The 20,203-nt window shown below is 44.0% G+C and overlaps 1 protein-coding gene across 2 annotated transcripts; it reads left to right on the top strand.

Annotated features, from left to right (window-relative positions):
- The first annotated feature begins 417 nt into the window (after window positions 1-417).
- TRNAU1AP (tRNA selenocysteine 1 associated protein 1) lies at window positions 418-17,199 on the top strand. Of its 2 annotated transcripts, XM_054292577.1 has the most exons (10): window positions 424-510; window positions 3,212-3,288; window positions 3,404-3,501; window positions 4,221-4,320; window positions 6,797-6,849; window positions 7,473-7,604; window positions 10,974-11,093; window positions 12,546-12,708; window positions 13,594-13,627; window positions 15,820-17,199. In XM_054292577.1, the coding sequence occupies exons 3-10, from the start codon at window positions 3,416-3,418 to the stop codon at window positions 15,954-15,956; spliced, it is 825 nt and encodes a 274-aa protein (XP_054148552.1). In that variant the 5' UTR covers window positions 424-510; window positions 3,212-3,288; window positions 3,404-3,415; the 3' UTR covers window positions 15,957-17,199. The 2 variants fall into 2 exon arrangements, with proteins under 2 accessions (XP_054148551.1, XP_054148552.1); XM_054292576.1 differs by lacking the exon at window positions 3,212-3,288 and having other exon boundaries at window positions 418-510.
- The last annotated feature ends 3,004 nt before the right edge of the window (window positions 17,200-20,203 follow it).

The following is a 20,203-nucleotide window of genomic DNA, read 5'->3' as shown; positions in this document are numbered from 1 at the left end:
CTATGATTTTTTTCCTGCTATCTGAATCTCCTGTCTCAGATTAAGGCCATTTCCCCTTGCCCTCTCACTGCAGGCACTGCAGAAGAGATCGCTCCCCACCCCACTGCAGTGTCCCCCCGGTGGCTGCAGTTGCCCCAAAGGCTCCCCAGGTTGCCCCAACCCCCCCCCCCCCCCCCCCCCGCCCTCTCTGCCCCGGCTCCCTCCCGCGGCTGTCGCTCCTCCTGCCGCCAGGAGGCGCTGCGGCGGCAGGGGCGCCGCTCTCTCCGCCCGCCGGGGCCGCGGAGGAGGCGGCGGGGCCGGCCCGGGCGGCGGCGGGAGGGACCGGGGGAGGGACCGAGGGACCGGGGCACCGGGGGTGGGACGGAAGGAGGGGCGGCGGCGGCGGGGCCGGGCCGGGTCGGGCCGGGCCGGGCCGGGCCGGGCCGGGCCGGTAGGTGGAACGCGCGGCCCCGCGGAACCCGCCGCGGGGCCTGCGGGAGCAGCATGGCCGCCAGCCTGTGGATGGGGGACGTGAGTGTCCGGCCGGGACCGCGCGGCTTTGTGCGGGGGGCGACGGGGCTACGGGGGCACGCGGCTGGGCCGGGGGGACGCGGGAGGCACTGACCGGCTGATACCGTCACTGACCTGCACCCGCACAATGACTGACACTCTCCCACCGACCGACTGACACCATCTCATTGACACTCGCACTGACTGACACTCTCACACCAATTGATGCCGTCCCTCTGGCACCGTCACACTGGCTGTCTGACACCATTACAGCAACTGACAGCCTTACTCTGGCTGACTGACACTCTCACTCTAACGCCCACACAACAACCGACAGACTGATATCCTCACAGTTGTGACACCCTCGCTCTGACTGACACCTGACACCAGCTGACCCTCTCCCTGACCGACTGACCCCTTCACACCACTTACACAGCCTCACAGCCCCTCACACATTCAGACACACCTGAACTCCCCAAGTGACACTCACGTCATACACTCCTGTGCATGCTGACATGCTCACACAGGCTGACACACACTCAGACATAAACCCCAGCTTGACAGGCTTATTTGTGAGCAGTTACACACACACAGCCCCTAGAGTGACCCTCATTGCCTGCCTGCAGCCAGGTCACAGCGAGACTTACACCAATGTCCCTGGTGGTCAGACACATGCATGGGCATCGAAAAGTCTCACACCTCCATACTCTTGAGGCACTTACTCCCATACTCACAGCGTGTACACTTGCATGCTTCAAGGATTTATTTGCTGTTTTTCATGCTCAGCTGCTATAGGCACTTACATGCTTACATTGTGCAAGGCATTTACACATACTCATGGTTGTGCTGCTAAGTGTGCTCACACTTGTAGGCACATTTGTATGCACCTGTCCAAGATTATCCTTCACAACCTGCCGCCTACATGCACACCTGTGGGTGCACTTCAGCTCTCATAGGGATTTTGACTCCCCCACGTGCACGCACATTCAAAGCATTTGCACTTCCTGCTAGGTCTCTCATTCCTGCCTGTGTGTGTACCTGGCAGAAAGAGCAGCTGTGTGAAGCACACTCACAGGGGCTTCTTCACCCAAGAGTGTCTTGATGCCCACTCACGTGCACACTGTAGGTACACTCACAATTATGCACAGCCCACGATGTCCCTTGTGTGCCCCTCACACACCTTGTGCCCCTGTGTCCTTTACACTCACTACTGAACACACACTTTCACACATGTGTACTCACCCCAGCATGTTGTAGTGCTCTGCCTCCCAGCCGCACTGCACGTGTGTGTGTGCTCAATGTGTTGTGGTGCCTGCATTGCTGCCACTGTGGTACACTGTGACACACACATGCGGTCCCACTGCTGCGTGCAGTGTCTTTGCTGCATCTGTGTGCACTCCACTATGCATGTACAATGTCACAACTTCTCTGCCACGTGTTTCTTGGATGCACATCTTCCTTCAGCCCCTTTCTTGCAGCTCACACCATCACAGTCCTGCTTGCACGTAGTGTTCCTCATCTCTCACGTGTGTATGTACACACACCTCAACACATCCCTGAGAATCCCACTGGGTACTTCTCTTCCACACACACACTCAGCACACCCACATTATCAAGGTGTCATCCTCTACCTGCCTCTGCTCGGGCATGGAGACTCTGGAATATGTTCTCCCTTTTCCCCACAGAGAGGGTTCTCTGCCACCTCTCTATGATAAAGCCCATCTTCTTTTTCATCACTACTCTCACAAGCAGGCCGTGGCTCTTTGAGCCATACAGACACATCCAAGCAACTGGTTGTGTTTACAAATACAGCTTTCCTGTGCACACACACAGCCACGATCGCCCTGCATGGCACATCTGTGCAGAGTGGTGCTGCCTCTGCACCTGGGACAAGTCAGTTCTGCTTCACACTCACCTCCACAGGGCATCTACTGCCTTTGACACGTGCAAGTGCAGTATGGTCACCTTCTTTCACATACTGCACAATCTGTCACACACGCAAGTGGTGGAGCCACCTGGTACCTGACAGATACACAAATACTTGAGGGCTGTAGGTTACCATGAGCCACCTGTCTTACGCAGGTAAATACATGGAGCTATATATATTTTATACATACATTTTTCAGCTCCATGTTACTTGTCACACACACCGCTCCCCATTCTAATTTTGGTTAGTTCCCTCCTCCAGTTTCTGTTATACACAGAGGTGCCCTGTTCACCCAGGCTCTTCGTAGTATATTTGATCCAAATTCCAGTGCCATTTCCTACTTGTCAGTACCTTACACCACGCAGACACTTGCTCTCCAGCATGTTCACACGCACTCTTACCTGCACAGTGCGGTCCTTCCCTGTGACATGAACGTGGTCAGTGCTCCCATGGGCAGGATGAAGAGCTGCTGTGGGACGCAATTCCAGGGTTTCCCCCGAGTGTTGCCCTGGTATAACTGGGGTTGTGTGGGGCAGACACAGCTCTGCAGACCCCTGCCACAGCTCCACGGGGCAGTGTCACCTGCCACATGCCGCCCGGGGTTGTGCCACACTGTGTATCCACAGTGCTGGCCCAGCCTTTGCTTGCACCTGGGGAAGGAGCCTGCCACCTTCTCCCGGGCTCCCTGTAGGAAATGCTCAGTTTGTTGCTGTATGTTTCTGAGTGGCTTTTGTCCTTCTGTGAAGCTCCCTTGTTCTCTGAAATTCATGCTGTCTCTTGGGTTCCACTTTGCAGACTGTTGAGCCTGGTTCATGCATGCCTGCTGGTTTTGAGTGGCATCGACCCTCTTAAATGAGTCTTCTTTTTGAAGTGTAAGGGTAAAATCCTTCTCAATAATGTTTTAACGGCTTAGAGGGACATTGACACATATATTCTCTTTTTTGTAGATGCCCAAATCTAACTTTCTTTCTCTTTTTGCTTTTATAGCTGGAGCCCTACATGGATGAAAACTTTGTTTCAAGAGCCTTTGCCACCATGGGAGAGCTTGTACTGAGTGTAAAAATCATTCGAAACAGGTTGACAGGGTAACTGTTTCTGTTTGTTCTCCGAGTGCATTTGGACTGAAGCCTCGCTGTGGTCCTCCATATCAGAGTGAATTTTCCCTTTGAGTTTCTCACCATTGCTGCCACCAATATGTGAATATTGCTGAGAGCAATGGAGAGGCCACTGCTGGCTCTTCAGCCTTCCCTCAACAAACACGGTTTGGTCCACATCCTGCAGTGCTCCAGCACTCAGCCAGAGCAGTGTATGTATCTCATTCCATCCCTCTGGCTCTACACTGCCCCAGGCTTTGGTTGCTAGTCTGTAGTACAGCTATGTGATGCTGGCAGAGGTGGGAAGTCAGACTCAGAGCAATAAGAGAACCTTTAAAGTTCATTTGAAATAAAATGAGTGATTTATGCAGAATAAAGTAGTTTCATTCTTATTCGTTATTCTTTTAAGTGTTGTAATTTCAGTTTTCAGTAGTTTAAACTTGGGCGGGCAAATTGATAGTCAATGAAAGTGGGAAACTGTAAGCTAAACAATTTTCTATGTGCTTATCTACCTGACTTATGGTAAGTAGGGGCTGTCTCTTGAGATCCGGCTTCTCTTAGGTAGCCAATATTTATACTTTAGAAAGAAGCTCTTCTATGTATTGCAACTATAGCAAATTTCTTACCAGTTATGTAAAATACAGCTTTCCTCATCAAATGTGTTTTAAGTTTATAACTTTTGTCTCTTCTCTTCTGTGTTGTATGTTCAGAATTCCAGCAGGCTATTGCTTTGTAGAATTTGCAGATCTAGCTACTGCAGAGAAATGTTTACACAAAATCAATGGAAAACCACTTCCTGGTGCTACACCGGTAAGTAAATGGGATCAGCCAGTTGAGAACCAAAACTTGGTAGGGACAGATAGTGTAGATTGTGTATTTTTAATGATTACAGATAATTCAGTGGTTAGCAAACTGGGATTTGTCTTTGCTTTAGAATTGAAGTTATGACTATAAAACTGCTAATGTTCTTGCTCCGAAAATTGTTGAGAAAAAACACTGATTTCTTTGTGACTGTCTAGATAAAATTCAAGTGTAGAAGTGTTGTGGGGTGTGATGTTTTTTATATCTAACCATTGCTGCTGTTACCAAAGTTGGACTAATCAGAAACCTGAGAAGAGCAAGGAAGAAATTAGACTGAGTATAGTGTATGTCTGCCTCAATTCTTCCATCTCTCTCCTTTTGTATAATCATGGAGTCACAGAGTGGTTTGGGTTGGATTGGATATTAAAGCTTATCATATTTCATCCCCTGTCATGGGTAGGAACTCCTTCCACTAGACCAAGTTGCTCTAAACCCCATCCGGCTAGGTTCTGAGCATTTTCAGGGATGAGGCAACCTGAGAATTTAGCTGTGTGTATAGAGGATGAACTTGCAAGTTTACACTTTCTTTTGAATAACATTGATTGGCAAGAGAAACATGACTTTTAATTTTGCATTGTTCTTGGCCCTTAGCAAACAGAGGTTACTCAAACCTCTTTACAGTGGAGAACAAGACAGAGTATTGAATAATTGCAGTGGATAGCTAGCATCTCTTCTACATAAAAGCTGGGTAGTTAGGGAAAAGAAGAGGAATAGGCAGAGAGGATAATTTTAGGATGTTGACTTGAATATGTGGTAGATTAAAATGGGACGGCTGACACAGCTGTCTGTTGTACCCACAGGAGTTGCCTGCAGTAAGCTGGGGTGACTGATTCATAAAGCAGCTCTAGAATCACCTCACTTATGGTATGATATACAAAGTAAATGGATTCCTATTTCAGAGTAGTTAATACCCGGAGGAGACTGGGAAGTTCAGATTGAGCTATTCAGTCAACATTGCTGAGAGGGTGACATGCCCCGTTAAAAGGAGCTGATGAGAGGCCTGAAGATATCTGTTTCACATGTTTGCTCATGATTAAGGCAAGCTGATCATCCTGGATGCCTTCTATAGTCACTGGAGAGACAAAGATAGCAAGGAGTAAGATAATAATGGAAATCTGGTTTTGGGAATACCCATCTTTCTTCACAGTTTTGTTCAAAACACAGTGCTGTGTGGAGGGATGACTTACATAACACATGGAGAGAACTACAGATGTCAGGCAGAGATCCAAAGCAGCCCAAATCAATGCACTCAGCAGGCAACTGCCCAGCTCATCCTTTGCATTTAGAGAATTTTGTTTACAGAAAACTTGAGTGTGGCTCATGCTTTTATTTCTTTTTAAATACTGAATCAGTCAAGGGAATAACAGAGAGCCATGGTGCTGGTGGCGTTTCTCTTTTCCAAGCATTGGTGTTCACAGTTCCCATCTGAGTGGCAGTACTCTCAGGTGTCTTGTTGATTGTAAACCCAGAATATTGCAATGAAGAGCAAGATCCCCCCCCCAAAAAAAGATCTACGTGCTTCAAAGTGGAATCTAAATTTTGTGTTAGCTTGTAAATAATCCACAGAAAGTTGTGTAGTACTGTGCTCCAGAGAATGCAAGCATGCAAGGAGCAGGATTATAGTCTAGAGTTGAGTCTGTGCTCTATTTCCCAAGAAGTATTTACCTGGTTTTGAGGGAAGGAAATCCATCATATGAGGGCTCTTCACTGTACTGAACAAGTACCCTGATCTTTAGGGCATTTCTGATTGTAATCTGAAATCCTGATTTTAGGATCCGAAATCCTGATCCTGAGATTAGCCCCTGATCTCTAAGAGCTGATTCAAAGATCTTGGTCTCCTTAGATCTTGGTCTAAACTTAGATGTAAGTTGGATAAAAGTTGCTAAAAGTCTGGTAGGTGGGGGACAGAGAGTTCCAGATGTGCCAGAGGGCACAAATCTGGGCTGCTGCGAAACTTATTTCAAAAATAAATTCAGATGCAAAATTTAAAGTAGGCTCCAGTGTCCAATGTAGTTCTTTCAGAACCCTTTGAATCTTACTAAATGTCCAGAACCAAGTATTTAGCCACACTTCCAGACTCAGACTCAGGTTGATTCCATTTTCCAGTGTGTTGGATTCTGGTCTGCTAGTGTTTGTGTTAAATCACAGAAGTCCAGTAATGGTACTGTCATTTCATTTTAAGACCTGAAAATTGGAAGAGATTTAGCATTTGTTGTTTCTACCTCTGTTTACATTTTTATTTTCATTATTATATCTGTACTGATGCTAAATAAAAACGTGCTTGTTACCTTCACTGGCTGGCATGAAGGCATTGAACATGTGTCAGCATTAAGTTGTATTAAATCAGCTTATTGTATTTTTCCCTAATTGCTTGAATTCACATGACAATGTTTGAATGTATGGATTCATTTTTGCCTTGTTTCAGGCGAAGCGATTTAAATTGAATTATGCAACATATGGAAAACAGCCTGATAACAGGTAAGTGCTCAATATTTAAATATTAATTTTTCCTGCTTAATGTCTCTCTATTAATTGCCTTGCAAAAAGTATTCAGAATATGTAAACTCAAAATTCATCACTGCCAGTCTTTAGCAGAAGGAAGAGAACTTAGACTGCCAGTTTTGTGTTTTGCACTGTGTGTGGCACAGCAGATTTATCCAGTGTCCTTTAAGGTATTTAAACTTTGTAGCATCAAAGTATCTAATTCATATATTATTATTTAAGATCTATATATTTTAATTTAGATCTATGTATTGGAAATAGCATATCTATAAATGAGATATTTTTTCTTGCCGTTTTAGAAATCGGAAATATCCTGTGAGTAATAAGCTTGGAAATAATCTTTAAATAAAAAGCAGTATTAAGTTGATTGGTTGTGCTGCTTCAATTAACTTGAAAAAGCAGTGTCAATCAAAATTTTAGTTAAGTTGCTTAACTAGTGGCATTGAAATTCTCCATTAAATGGTCTTTTAGTATCACTCTTCTCTGAGTTCAGATATTTAGGCTAAATGGTAACTGTCACCACTGCACTACTGTCACTCAGCATATCCCTTTTTTTTTCCTTAATGATTATATTTAAGATGTTCTTTTGATTTCTTTAGTCCAGAATATTCCCTTTTTGTTGGAGACCTGACTCCTGACGTGGATGATGGGATGCTGTATGAATTTTTTGTTAAAGTTTATCCATCGTGTAGAGGTGGAAAAGTTGTTTTGGACCAGGCAGGAGTATCCAAGTAAGTTGTCTTTTATTCTTTTTTTTTTTTTTTTACTTCACATGTTGCAACAGGAAAAATAGAATACAGCAAGGGGAAAAAAATTCTTTTAGCTTAGATTTTAGTAATCTTAAAATGTAGTGGTTTTGGCTGTTCAGTCTGTAGTTTGCTTGAGTTTTGATAGGCACCATGGGTATTTTCACTCCTCTGTCAGTGTGAGGCCCTTTGTGTGTTATTGCACTTCTTAAAATGCTGAAAAATATCTTAAGTAATCTTGAAACAGTCTCTTCCTGGACTCTTGCGTGGAATTATGCTTTACAAACTTCAGGCTATTGAGTGTATATTCCTGTGAGAGCTGTATGTGTTTTCTTTCAAATAGGGTAGGGCACACAAAGCTATGATTCACTGTCAAGTTCTCAGTAGCTGCCTTGTTTGTCTTTTCTGAAAATGTCTTGCTAAAAGTAGGTATCAAGTGGTTGGATCTCTTAATGTAATTAAAACATTTTCTAAATAGCACGAAATTAAGCTGTATTTTCCAGGGAAGGAGCAGTTGGTGAGCATCCTTGTTTTCGAAGCAGAGCATGGCTTCAGTGAAGCACAATTTTGTGATATAACACCTCTGAGAATGTTGGGATAAGATATAGGTTATGGCTGTAGGTCCCTCCACCTTCTCATATGTGGTTTCTTAGTCTTAGGTTGGTTTCTGGAGGTCTCTGGTCCAGCTCCTACCAGGACTGCAGCCAGCGCTAGATCATATCATCCATGGATTGTGTAGCCTGGAAAACCTCCCAGGATGGAGTTCATTCAGGCTGTCTGGGCAGCCTGTTCCAGAGCTGCACTTCTCCCCAGTCATGAAGTTCCTCTTCATGTGCATCTTGAACCTCTTGCAGAGCTACTCAGTCTCTCTGGCTGTTGGGTCCTCATGCTGTCATTGCCAGCCCCTGGGACTGACACTGCTGGGCTGGGCTCTGTGTGCCTTCTGCTCCTCCTCAGTGTAAACCCCACAGTTCCTGTTGTGCTGCCCCTGCTTCAGTCTTTGTCTATAGAACAGGTGTTGGTGCTGCAGGTTGGACTACTGCTGCAGGTTGGGTTTGGGAGCTGTGCATAGGTGCAGACCTCAAGGAAAGGTAGCTGCTGGGTAGCTTCCCAAGCTGTGGTAGCTTGAGAAGCTGGGGAGGAGCAGGGACTTAGAGTCCTGTTTCTGGGAAGAGCAAAGCTGTCTCCCGTGGCAGTGCCAGAGTGTTGGTGCCAGGGGCTTTGTTGGGACTTGTGCAATTGCTCAAAGCTGAGGCATCTACAGGTGTCAGTGTGATGTGAGAGAGGAGCTTAGGGCTTGTGGACGTGCCCAGTGAAGCCCTGGCCCTTCCAGCCAGGGCTGGTGGATCAGGAAGGCCTCCTCCCAGCATCTCTTGTCCAGACAGGAGAGGAGCTTGGAGCATGGTGCTGGGGTGCTGTGCCTACTTCTCTGCTTTCTGCTGAGGGTACAGGTGCTGGGGCTTTCCAGACTTCAGGGGCAGGACAGAAGGTCTCCTGGGAGGTCCTGGCCAGGAAAAAATTATTTCTTTCCTCACCAGTGGTTTAGCCATTGGTGTGGACAAGCTAAATGTGTGGAAGAGTTGGAAGAATCAGTATCTGGAAGACTTGGAAGAATCACTGTCTCCCTTGCAGCACCCAGCATCTATTCCTGTACACTGCATCCATCTCTATCTGTTTCTGTTTTGGAACTGCCAGTCTTCCCAGTTTCTCTTACACACTCCTGGTCCCATCTGAAAATCTGGAGGAGTCTTTTGGCAGCTTAGAAACTTAGTTGGGTTTGTGTGTGAACACCTTAAAATGACTTAGAAGTTGACTTTCACTGGATTAATTTGCCATAGTCGTTTGGCAGAGGGCAAGTTAAATGAATGTAGGTCTGTGTAGAGTTTTGCTTGGGTTTAATAATCTAGTTTCTATGTAGATAAGTCTAAGCTTTGATCTGGTATATATATATGTGTGTGTATATATATATATATATATATATATATATATACACATATAAATAAGATATTTATATGTCTTGTGTGTGGAGCTTGTTGTGCGAGGTACTGCCTTTTCTGGGGCATGAACTGCTCTGAAATAGCTGCCAGTGGGGACCTCCCATATGTAGTACATGATGCTGCTCTCAAAATAGGACATAACCTGGTGTTTAGCAGTTCCCACAGAATAGATAATGCACTGTAAGTTTACACCCTTGTTATGGCTCATTCTTTTCCCCAGGTAGACAAGCCCTTCCCTCCCAAACTTCTTCCTTTGCTTAGATGGATTCCTCTTACCCTCCCACATCTAAGTCTTTGATCTTTCTGCTGTGTTAAGCAGCCCATCCCATGATGGGATCGTGGCACTGCCCTCTTGGATGCTGTTGCATTGCTTCTGACTCACTACAGCATCAAAATCCCACGCAAAGGACTGTTGGGGTTGGAGGGAGTTGGAGTTTTCTGTCTGGCTGACGTGCAGTGCTCCCACGTCACAATGAAGGCTTGTTGCAGAGTCCAGGGGTTCTGGATTGATATAACAGTCTTTTCCAGCCAGGTCTTATAAGCTCTTGGAGATCTATATCACACCCGAGATAGCTCAGCCACCTCAGATGGCATAAAATTAGCAGGATGGCTTCTGTGGCAGTGTTGGAAACACAAAAGTTTTAATGAAAGGCAAAATAACAAAGCTCTTTACAGAAAAAATCCGAGCCAGGTGCAAGAGGCTCTTGCTCCTGGTAAAACACCTCATAAAAGCTATTAGTTTCTTTTGTTGTCTTCTTTTTCTAGTGAATTGCTTGGGCGGGACTTTTTGACTTCTGTCCAATTGGCTATCTTTAAGTTTGAGGTGAAGACCCCCAGGTCCTATGAGGTGTTTTTTTACCTAATTGAGGAGAGAAACTTCTGGGCTTTTTTCATTTTTAAGGAGACAAAGGATAATTTTGTCACTCTGTCAACAGGGGGCACATTCCTACACTGGATGTGCTGTCCCCGCCCCCTGTTCTAGCTGCACTTTTGAGATTATCAGTTTCCTCCTAGCAGAGATTTGGGGCTTTACCATGTGTCAGTTCACACATTTCAACATGGCTTGTGTCAGCTCACTTCCAGTTCCCCACAATCCACTGGCACAAGAACTACATTGTTACATTGACAAGCCCTCCAAAGTACTGCCAGAGCTTGGACGTGTGGCTTCAGGCATTCTGGAAAAGCAACTGAAACGCAGAATAATTTCATCTCTCCCAAGAGCAGGGACAACAACCCTAATGAACCTTTTTGTTCACTGTGTTTCCCAAACCAAATCAAACTTCACTGTAACTAATTTTTATAATATGGCATTGCTCTTTGGGGTTGGTTTTATGTGAGTTTTTCTATGTCTCTGCAGAGGTTACGGGTTTGTGAAATTCACAGATGAACTGGAACAGAAGAGAGCGCTGACAGAGTGTCAGGGAGCTGTGGGGTTGGGCTCTAAACCTGTACGCTTGAGTGTGGCTATACCAAAAGTGTGAGTAGAAGAACAGCTGGACATTTATTTGAAAAATCACATCTGGTTTTAAATGCCTTTTAGTGCTTTGGATACATGTCCTGGATGTGGCCATCACAAAATGAAAGAATACTAATGAATATGGGGAGTATCAGAATGCCCAGGAGTTCAAAGAAATTATAACATTAGCTCAAGACTAAGCATTTTACACTGTTTTGAATTGTATATATTGTTAAATCCATACACGTGTGCACACACTGTAGTTAAATATGATTGTTTTTAAAATGTATGTTCCTTTGCATTAAATTGAAATAGTTTAAATCTTCTTAACGATGTGTGGATAGCAAAGCTCAACTACCTTGCTAATTCTATTATGATGTCTACTACACATAAGACTTTTGGGGCAGGGATTAACTTTTTTTTCTGTGTTTGTTCAGAACCTGATACAATGAGATCCTGGTCTGACTTGGGGCTCGTAGCACTAGGGTAATACGAATCATAGTAATTGCTCCCTATTTGAATAATATTTAGATTTTCAGTGACCTCATAAGGCTTGGGGGGGGGGAGGAAAGGAAGAGAAAAGCAGAAAAAATGGGTGCATTGTGGTGAGAAGATTGATGTTTCCTTCTTCCTGCTTCTCACTAATTTCATCATAAGTAGAAATAGCTTTATGTGTGACATATTTTCATTTCCAAACAATATTTGTCATCTCATTATTTCAAATCTTGGTAGTTAGGTGGAATGATGTTCCTTGGGAATGCTGCCACTTCATAAAGCGGCAAGGAATAGAAACTTTAGTCAGTTCTCAGGGTATTTAAGTTTATTTTTTGATTACTAGTAGTTTGTATTTCATGAACTTTCTCAAGTCTGTGCATTGAACATCAGTTCAGAGAGAAAGGGGACGAGTCCTTGCTTAGGTTTCTGTATGACAGTGGCAGAAGGGAAAGTTTTTTCCATTCTTACAAAAGAAAACGTGAGGTTTTTTGCCAGGCTTTAAGTCTTTAACTCTTCATGTAAAGCAGGACTCAGTGCTTTCTCTCTGAAAGTTGCAGATCACTTAAATTCATCCTCTTTACCAGACAGAAGAAGGGACTCCAGTATCTGGATTGTGGTTCAGGATTGTTCTAAACTGAAGCTCATAGTCCTGAACTCTTCCCTTCCCAAAGCCAGGAAGTGATATCCAATCAGCTCATAAAGAATGAAAGTCATGTTTATTAATGAAGAGGAATATGAATACAGGAAAGGGTATTTAATTTAAATCACTTCTTTATGCAAATAATAAATATTGCTGCAGTAAATAGTGAATATATTTTCAAGATTGAAATTTGCTTGTTAGACTAAACCTTGTGTCTTTACCACATTGTATCTTAAGATGTTTCACTGCTTTTTTCATACTTGTTCTATTTTATTGCAATTTTAAAAAATGGTTTATTGCTATTTTATTGCTATTTTTATCCCGCTTTATTTTTGAAGTAATCGTGTGAAACCAATGGAGTACAATCAGATGTACAACTATAATTACAACCAGTATTACCAACAGTATCACAACTACTACGCTCAGTGGGGGTACGACCAGAACACGGGCAGTTACAGCTACAGCTACCCCCAGTATGGCTACACGCAGAGCACCATGCAGGTAGGGCAGCACAAAACCACAGAGCTTGAAAGGTGGGATGGGAACATCTCATCTTCAGTTCTGAGAATCACAGAACGTCCTGAGCTGGAAAGGACCCACAGGAGTCGAGTCCAGCTCCTGGCCCTGCCCAGGACACCCCAACAATCCCACCCTGTGCCTGAGAGCATTGTTCAAATGCTCCTGCAGCTGAGGCAGCCTTGGGACCGTGACTATTCCCTGGGGAGTCTGTTCACTGCCCAAGCTCCTTCTGGGGGAATAATCTTTTCTGGATATCCAGCCTGACCTCCCCTGACACACCTCCAGCCATTCCCTTAGTTCTTGTCCCTGGTCATGGAGAGCAGAAATTGGAGCTGTCCCTCAGGAGGAGCTGCAGACCCTAATGAGCTCTGTCCTCAGTCTGCTCTGCTCCAAACTGAACACACCAAGAGATCTTAGTATATACCTCTTAATAATGAAGTCTTAATATCGCTACTATTTAGTGTTTAGCCCCTGGTGTGTCCTGTTGCATTATGGAGAGTATATTGCTGAGGTAAAAAAAGTCTGGAGGACACAAAAGGACTCTTAGTACAGTTGTGATGGTAGAAGAGTACAGGCAGTGCTTGGAGTGCCTTTGGGATCCTTCATAAGCTTTGTTATAAAGGATAGAACACATCAGAACAGTCACCCCACTTCAACCCTGGAATTTCAAGAACTGCCTCTGATAGAAGTTTAGTGTAGGGTCTTGCCTGTGGAGTGTTAGGGATGGAATACAGGCTTAGGTGTGAAAAATTCTGTTGTAATAACTGCAGTATAAAAGTCAGTCTCTGACTGTACTAATCAACAAGCAATGCTTGCAAAAGAAAAGATAATTATCCACTGTCCTAAGGGGTTTGTTTTTCCTTGCAGACATATGAAGAAGTTGGTGAGGATGCGTTGGAAGGTATGTCTCTCAAATTGAAGTTGTCTGTATGTTCTGCACTGCTTGGAGATAGACTTTCTCATATTTGCCCTAATTTCAATTTATAATATACCTTTATCTTTGAGTAAATCTGAGAACATTTGTGAGTCACTGTCACCTAGAACAGTTGCATCCTGGTTTTACTGTTGCTGCTCCTATTCTGAACCTGGTGAGGACTGAAATTCTTTGACTTTCCCAGCACTGAGATTTTAACCTTCGGTAGTACTGAAATTGTTATCCTTTTTTTACTAGGGTTTCTTTTTCTGATATGCTACCAAGAAAAAGGTAGATATTCTGGTTTTCTATAAAATCCTGACATTTAGAGCCCAGAATACTTCATTGTGCTTTTAGTTTACACGTAAAAGGGAATAATATTAGTCACCACACTGATAAAATATTTCAAGCAGTTGTTGCTTGAAATGGGTCACTAAACCAGATTGGGGTTTTAGATACCTGTGCAAGTAGCTTTTATTTATTGATGCATGAAACTGTAATTTCATGCCAGCCATTCCAGATTTCTGTCTTGAGTGCAATCTGCACTATGCAGTGTATCTTACTCTATTCTTAAAAAACAAAAAAATTAAAAATTAAAAATAGTAACAGATCTACAGGATTCACAGGTATGCATGATGATGTGTGTGGAAGCTTTTAAAAGCATTCTAGGAGAGCTTTCCTTTTGCTGAACCAAACATACCGGGACTAGAATTGGGATATCTCTGGATATTTCTTTTCCTGGTTGATTAAATGAAAGATTCCTACCTTTGTAGGAAACTGAATTAATGTATTGTCACTGTATCATTCCTTTTCCTTAAATCTCTTCTCCTGTAATGCGTTACAATATGACATAGCTAAAACCAAACATGGAATCCTGGAATGGTTTGAGTGGAATGGAACTTCTAAAGCCATCTTTATCCACCCACTGCCATGGCCAGGGACATCTTTCACTTGACCAGGTCACTCCAAGCCCTGTCCAACCTGGCCTTGGACATTTAAAGAAATGGGTCAACTACAGCTTCCCTGGGCAACCTGTGCCAGGGCCTCACCTCCCTCACAGGGAAGATACATATTTACAAACATTTTGTTCCTGATGTGTTTTAGAGTCTTCCCAATCCTTCAGCTTTGTACTGAGAGTCATTCACTGACCTCTGTGATTGCTCTGATAACCTGAGCTTTGGGTTGCTGGTGTTGTCAGGTGAGCTTTACACCCTACAGGGGTTTGGGGAGTCCATCACTGTGCATTCAGAGCGGCAGGATTGGACCTGCACGCTTGTTGTCCAGCTCAAAATGCTTTCCAAACATTTGTTCTACATGTAAAATAGGGCTATGCTCACCATGATGCTGTGGTGCCACTGACACTCCCTTCATTCCTAGCTGTGACTCCAGCTTTGAACTGCTGGAGGCTTTGGCAGATGAGCTCTGGTGGCTGCTTGCAGCAGCACAGAATGTTCCCATCCATCCATCCATCCATCCATCCATCCATCCATCCATCCATCCATCCATCATTTGTGACCTCACAGTGGAGGGAGCAGAAAGGAATGAGTGTCCCTGCCTCTGTTTCTGCCCTTTTCATCAGGGCAAACCCCTTCTGGCAGTGCAGGTGGCTGCACTGGGCTGTGAGGTGCAGTTGTGTGTTCCCTCCACTGGCTGTCCTGTAGGGCAATCACTGTTGTCAAAAGGGACAAGTTTGGATGTAGTTATTCCTTATCTCATTGCAGAGAAATTGAATAGGACTGATCGGGTCAGGTTTATGATTGGGCAAGTGCTGGGAATGTTTGGTGACTCTCCGAATCACAGAATATTTGGGGTTGGAAGGACCTCTGGAGATCATCCAGTTCAATTCCCTGCTAATGCAGGCTTACATAGAGTATGGGACACAGGAACACATCCAGGTGGGTTTGGTAAGTCTCCAGAGAGGGGGACTCCACACCCTCCCTGGGAAGCTGTTCCAGTGCTCTGCCACCCTCCATGAAAAGAACTTCTTGTTCATGCTGAAGTGGTTGCTCCTTGTCCTGTCAGTGGCACCACTGAAAAGAGTCTGGCACTGTCCTCTGACACCTGCCCTGGAGATATTGAGACTCCCCCCATGTTTGTTTTAATATACCAACTTGTTTACAGGGTGTTTTTTTTCTGAACACCTTTGATGCGTGACATATTTTCTGTCTTTCCTCCCATAGATCCCACACCTCATTTAGACGTCCATGAAGCAAACAAGCAGTTTATGGAACAGAGTGAAGAGCTCTATGACGCCTTGATGGACTGTCATTGGCAGCCTTTGGACACTGTCTCATCAGAGATCCCAGCTGTGTTATAGCCTCGTTGCTGGGGTGTCTGTGAGATCCTCCCAGTGCACTCCAGACTGTTACACTGCCCCGGATCCTGCACTTGTGAGGGGTGGCCCTTTCTCCACCCAGGCCAGGTACTCGGAGTACAGGAGGACTGTGGCCTTTCCTGTAGAGAACAAGTATTGTAGGAGCATCACGGTAACCTTTATTCATGGTGAAAATTAGAACTGCGACAGTTTTATTCCTTTTGTCTTGAAATGAACTCTTAATGCTTACTGGGAATTGTAATTTATAAACTTTCAACAAGATGGCACAGGAGAGAGACTCTACTCCATCGTACAATAAAAAAGTTGGTCTTTTAAGTAAAATTACCCTTTGCAATTTGGTTCCTGCCCATCTTTCTGCTTTGCTGCCCATTCAGCTGTCTTAAGTCATTTGACCCAAGGCTCATGAATGTGTTATTTCAAAAAAGATCATTTTTAGACACCACTAAAATATCTCAAGGTCTTTCCAGTGACTGGGTAAGGTTGCTGTAACTTGAGCATGGGATGAAAGCTTATGTTGTGGTTAACTTAAGCTGTGATCTTGAGCTTGCAAGTTTGATATTCTTAAGCAATCAACCCAAAGGGCACGTTGGAGAGCAAAGGCAGAAAGGAGTGTTATAAAGCTTTTACCTGGTGTTATTTTGCACACCTGGCCTGCTTCTCCACCTGTGTATGAGGAAATAATTCCTCATGAACCAGCAGTTTAAAACACTTTTTCCAGCAACCATATTTAAATGTTATTTTGTGTATCATGCCTATTTTTTTTTTCATTGTGGACACACCATGATGGTCTCATTGAGATGATGAGATTTTGTAGTGTCTTCCACTGTCCAGTCAGAGTGAAACTAAAGGTCTTGCAGCAAAAACGGGTCAGAGCAATTGCCTTGATATATTGTGCAACAAATAGTTGTTAACCTGGAAAGCGGTTTTTTACTGGATGTTGTATAAGCTGGATGGACAAGCAATATATTTAAACTGATATGTTGCATTAGAGGTGAAAGTGAAAATAATAGCACTTATATACATGTTATAAGCCCTTTTTCAGGCTTTTGTGCCTTAAACTCTTGGAGAAATAGGAACAGAGAAACTACCTGTAATAAATGTCTATCCAAGGAATAGTTTGGTAACTGAAATTGCTACTGCAGAGCATTTCGTTGCCTTCCTGCCCATGTTGATGCAGAGATTTACCATAAAATTTAAATACTTTGATAAAGTTACTTCTACTACACCTTTGTTCGTGTCCATAATTATGACCTATTTGTCAGTCTGTGGTCTCTTTTTTATCAACTGGAAGTGGGATGTGATGGGAATGGTGATGTGACTGGAGTTAGGTTATTCCTAATGAGTGACTAGAGGAACTAGAGGACTGCTGGACTCCTGCGTTCTCATCTGCTGTGAATTTTCCTCGTGCTGTGCCCCTGACTGTGCTGCTGTCTCACCTTCAGTTGCTCTGAATGTAAGGAAAGGAATGTTCCCTGCGTATGCCAGGAGTTTCGGAAGCAGCAGAAGTGGAAGAGAGCAGAGCTTTATATCCTCTGATATATCCACTCAGCTCAAGACACCACCTCTTCTTGGGAAGTTCAGCAGAGTGACATTGCAGAAATTATGTAAAGAAGGGCATTTAAAACACTTTTTAGATCATTCTGTTACTATGCTGCCCTGTATGCCTGCCCTTCTCCTATTTTGGAGTTGTCTTTTCCTACCCCCCATGAATTTTGACTTTTACAATGTGGCCATCCCATTTTCCTCCAGAGGATGAAGCTGCATTTATTTATCAATATAAATTTATTCTGCTGTTCTCATCTGCCTAGCATTGCTGTCTGTGGAGTATTCCCTAATGCCTGGGTAAACTCTTATCTATACAAGTCTGTCTCTAGAGGAGAGAGGAGCAGGTTATCAGGGATCAGACAGCAACCCTGTGGGAAAATCCTTTTGCTCTCTGCTTTTGTTTTGTGGTGGAAAGAAAAATGGTAAATATTAATCCAGCCCATCCTAACCCCTTATTCCTGGGAGAGCTGGGCATGTACAGACCCTTGTGAGGAATAATTTGGGAGTGCAGAAGCCAGCAGAGATGACCTGCTGACTCCTGTTTACTGGTGCTGCAGAGCTTAAAATAGCTCCAGCTTTTGTTTCAGGAGAGAGGTTGATGCAAGGCTCTGGGCTTCATTCCGTGGAAGTATGAGCCAGGCTTTTGGGGTTGCTTGGGAGAATCTCAGCCAAGGTTGTTTGGAGCTGTTAAACCTCTGCATTGTGGGTTTGTTTTGGTTTTTTTAATATCACTTATTCATCTTAATGTTCGTTTTCAGCTCCTGGCCATTATTGCCGTGTCTTATATAGTCTTACATATAAAAGGAGAGACTTTTATATGGAGGTAGAAAACAGCCACCTCCTGGGATTTGTAAGGTTTTCCTTGTGTAATCCTAGTTAAATAGAGAGTGGGATTTTCTTTTTCCTGGATTGCTACAGGAAAAGCCCAGATTAATAACCATTTAGTGTCAGACAAGATGACAGACAAGGACTCCATGTAGTAAGGTAAATTTTCCTTTTATCTCTATGTGCTAAAGACAAGAAGTCCAAGGCAGATGATATCACAGCTCCTGAAAATAGCATCCGTATCAGCAACAGAGATCAAGAAGCCCTCTGCCCTTCAGCAGGCAGGGTTTATAGCAAGTCCAAAAACAACTCAAAAATTCTTATTGTGTTCTTTGATGAAGATGAGATCATCTAATTTAGATTAAAGTGTAGGAACTCCAATTCTCATTTGAGTTACACAGACTGGGAATGTTCAGCAGAGCTGGAGGAACATGGGTGTTTTAGGGCACAGAGGAGTGATTTCCAAAGGGCTGAGCTCTGAGGCTGCAGGGGAGGGCTCTTGCCATTAGTCTGTGTTTAATTAAAAGCTTGACAGTACACATTGGGGTGGCCTGGGGACAATCCTGACCCACTTCCAAAGGGATGAGGAGTCTGGAAGCATTTCTTTAGCAAATGATAAGAGGGCTGAAAGGGGCTGACAGTGATGGGGTTTTTTCCATGTGAGTCTGACTAGAGAAAATTCCTGTTACTTGGATCAGTTTCTGGAGACAGGTTCATATCCCACATACTGAGACATACACAACACCCTTAGGAATTTCTCTAAATCTCTTTTGAGGAACAGAAATAAATATTTGACTCTAATCTTCCTGTACTGGCTATCTCATTACTGGCTTGTTAATCTTCAGTTTTTGCTAAACAAGATCTGAGAGAAATTTTTATGTTCCTGCCTTGCTATCTTCCAGTGATCTTATAAAGCTTACTGGATTTCTGGGTTTAACTTGGGAATTGCTTGACCATCAAACTAATTCGGTGGCAGGATGGGGTGTGAATTTGAAATGCAGTAGCAGGAACTGATAGAGCTGCTTCGGGAAATGTCACTGACAGAGCTCACTTTCCTTTTTTTCCTGGTTAGAACATTTTTTCAGAAAATATCTCTTTTTTTTTTTTTTTTTTCTTCCTTAGGAGTTATTCCAAGTCAAAATGTTTTTTCCAAGTGCAGTCAGTTTTTTAAGTAGGTGTTTGGGGTCCTGCTCAGCACACACTCATTTTTCCCAGGCACATGGTGGGATTCTTGGGGTGTTCTGTGCAGTTCTGTTGGATTTGATGATCCATGTGAGTCCCTTCCAAATCAGGATTCTATCATGATTCTATCATTCAAAGATCATGCTGACTCTGCTGTAAAATTTCCAGGGAAAAAGCACTGGTGGATAACACAATTGGTAGAGATTGAGAGCTGACCATGGCCAAGACTTGCTTCAGCCCCTTGATGTGTTCCTGGGAGCCATAGGCACAACAATCCACCTGGATCACTAATGCATTCCTGCTTTTCCTTACTGATAGTTTCCACATCTCTGTGCATTGTGTGCTCCCATCTGTCAGGTGCTGGGAACTGCAGCCTCTCCCAGCATGTGCTCTCTGTTCTGTGCTGTGAGAGATTCTCGGGAGGTTTCATCAGGTCTTCGCTGACCATGGACATGCAGTGGGATTTTTCTCTGCCCCCTTTGGATCTCCATCCATCTTGTCATGGCAGGCTGACGTCTGCTGGGCATCCAGTACTTTTCATTGCTGCTCTTTGGGGATTCTCCAAGTTCACCATTTGGAAGAGTCTCTTCCCAAGCAGTCTTTGCCAAGGTTTGAATTTCTGGGGAAGGTTGATGTTTTTTCCAGAGTAATCTCCCAGGCTTTACTCTACCCTAGGA

This window comes from Melozone crissalis, unplaced genomic scaffold (assembly GCF_028551555.1).
Source record: "Melozone crissalis strain CALT ecotype California unplaced genomic scaffold, PUWL_Pcris_2 ptg000111l_1, whole genome shotgun sequence".
Taxonomy (NCBI): domain Eukaryota; kingdom Metazoa; phylum Chordata; class Aves; order Passeriformes; family Passerellidae; genus Melozone; species Melozone crissalis.
Note: the sequence above shows the minus strand (reverse complement) of the source record. Positions and strands in the feature narration are given on the sequence as shown.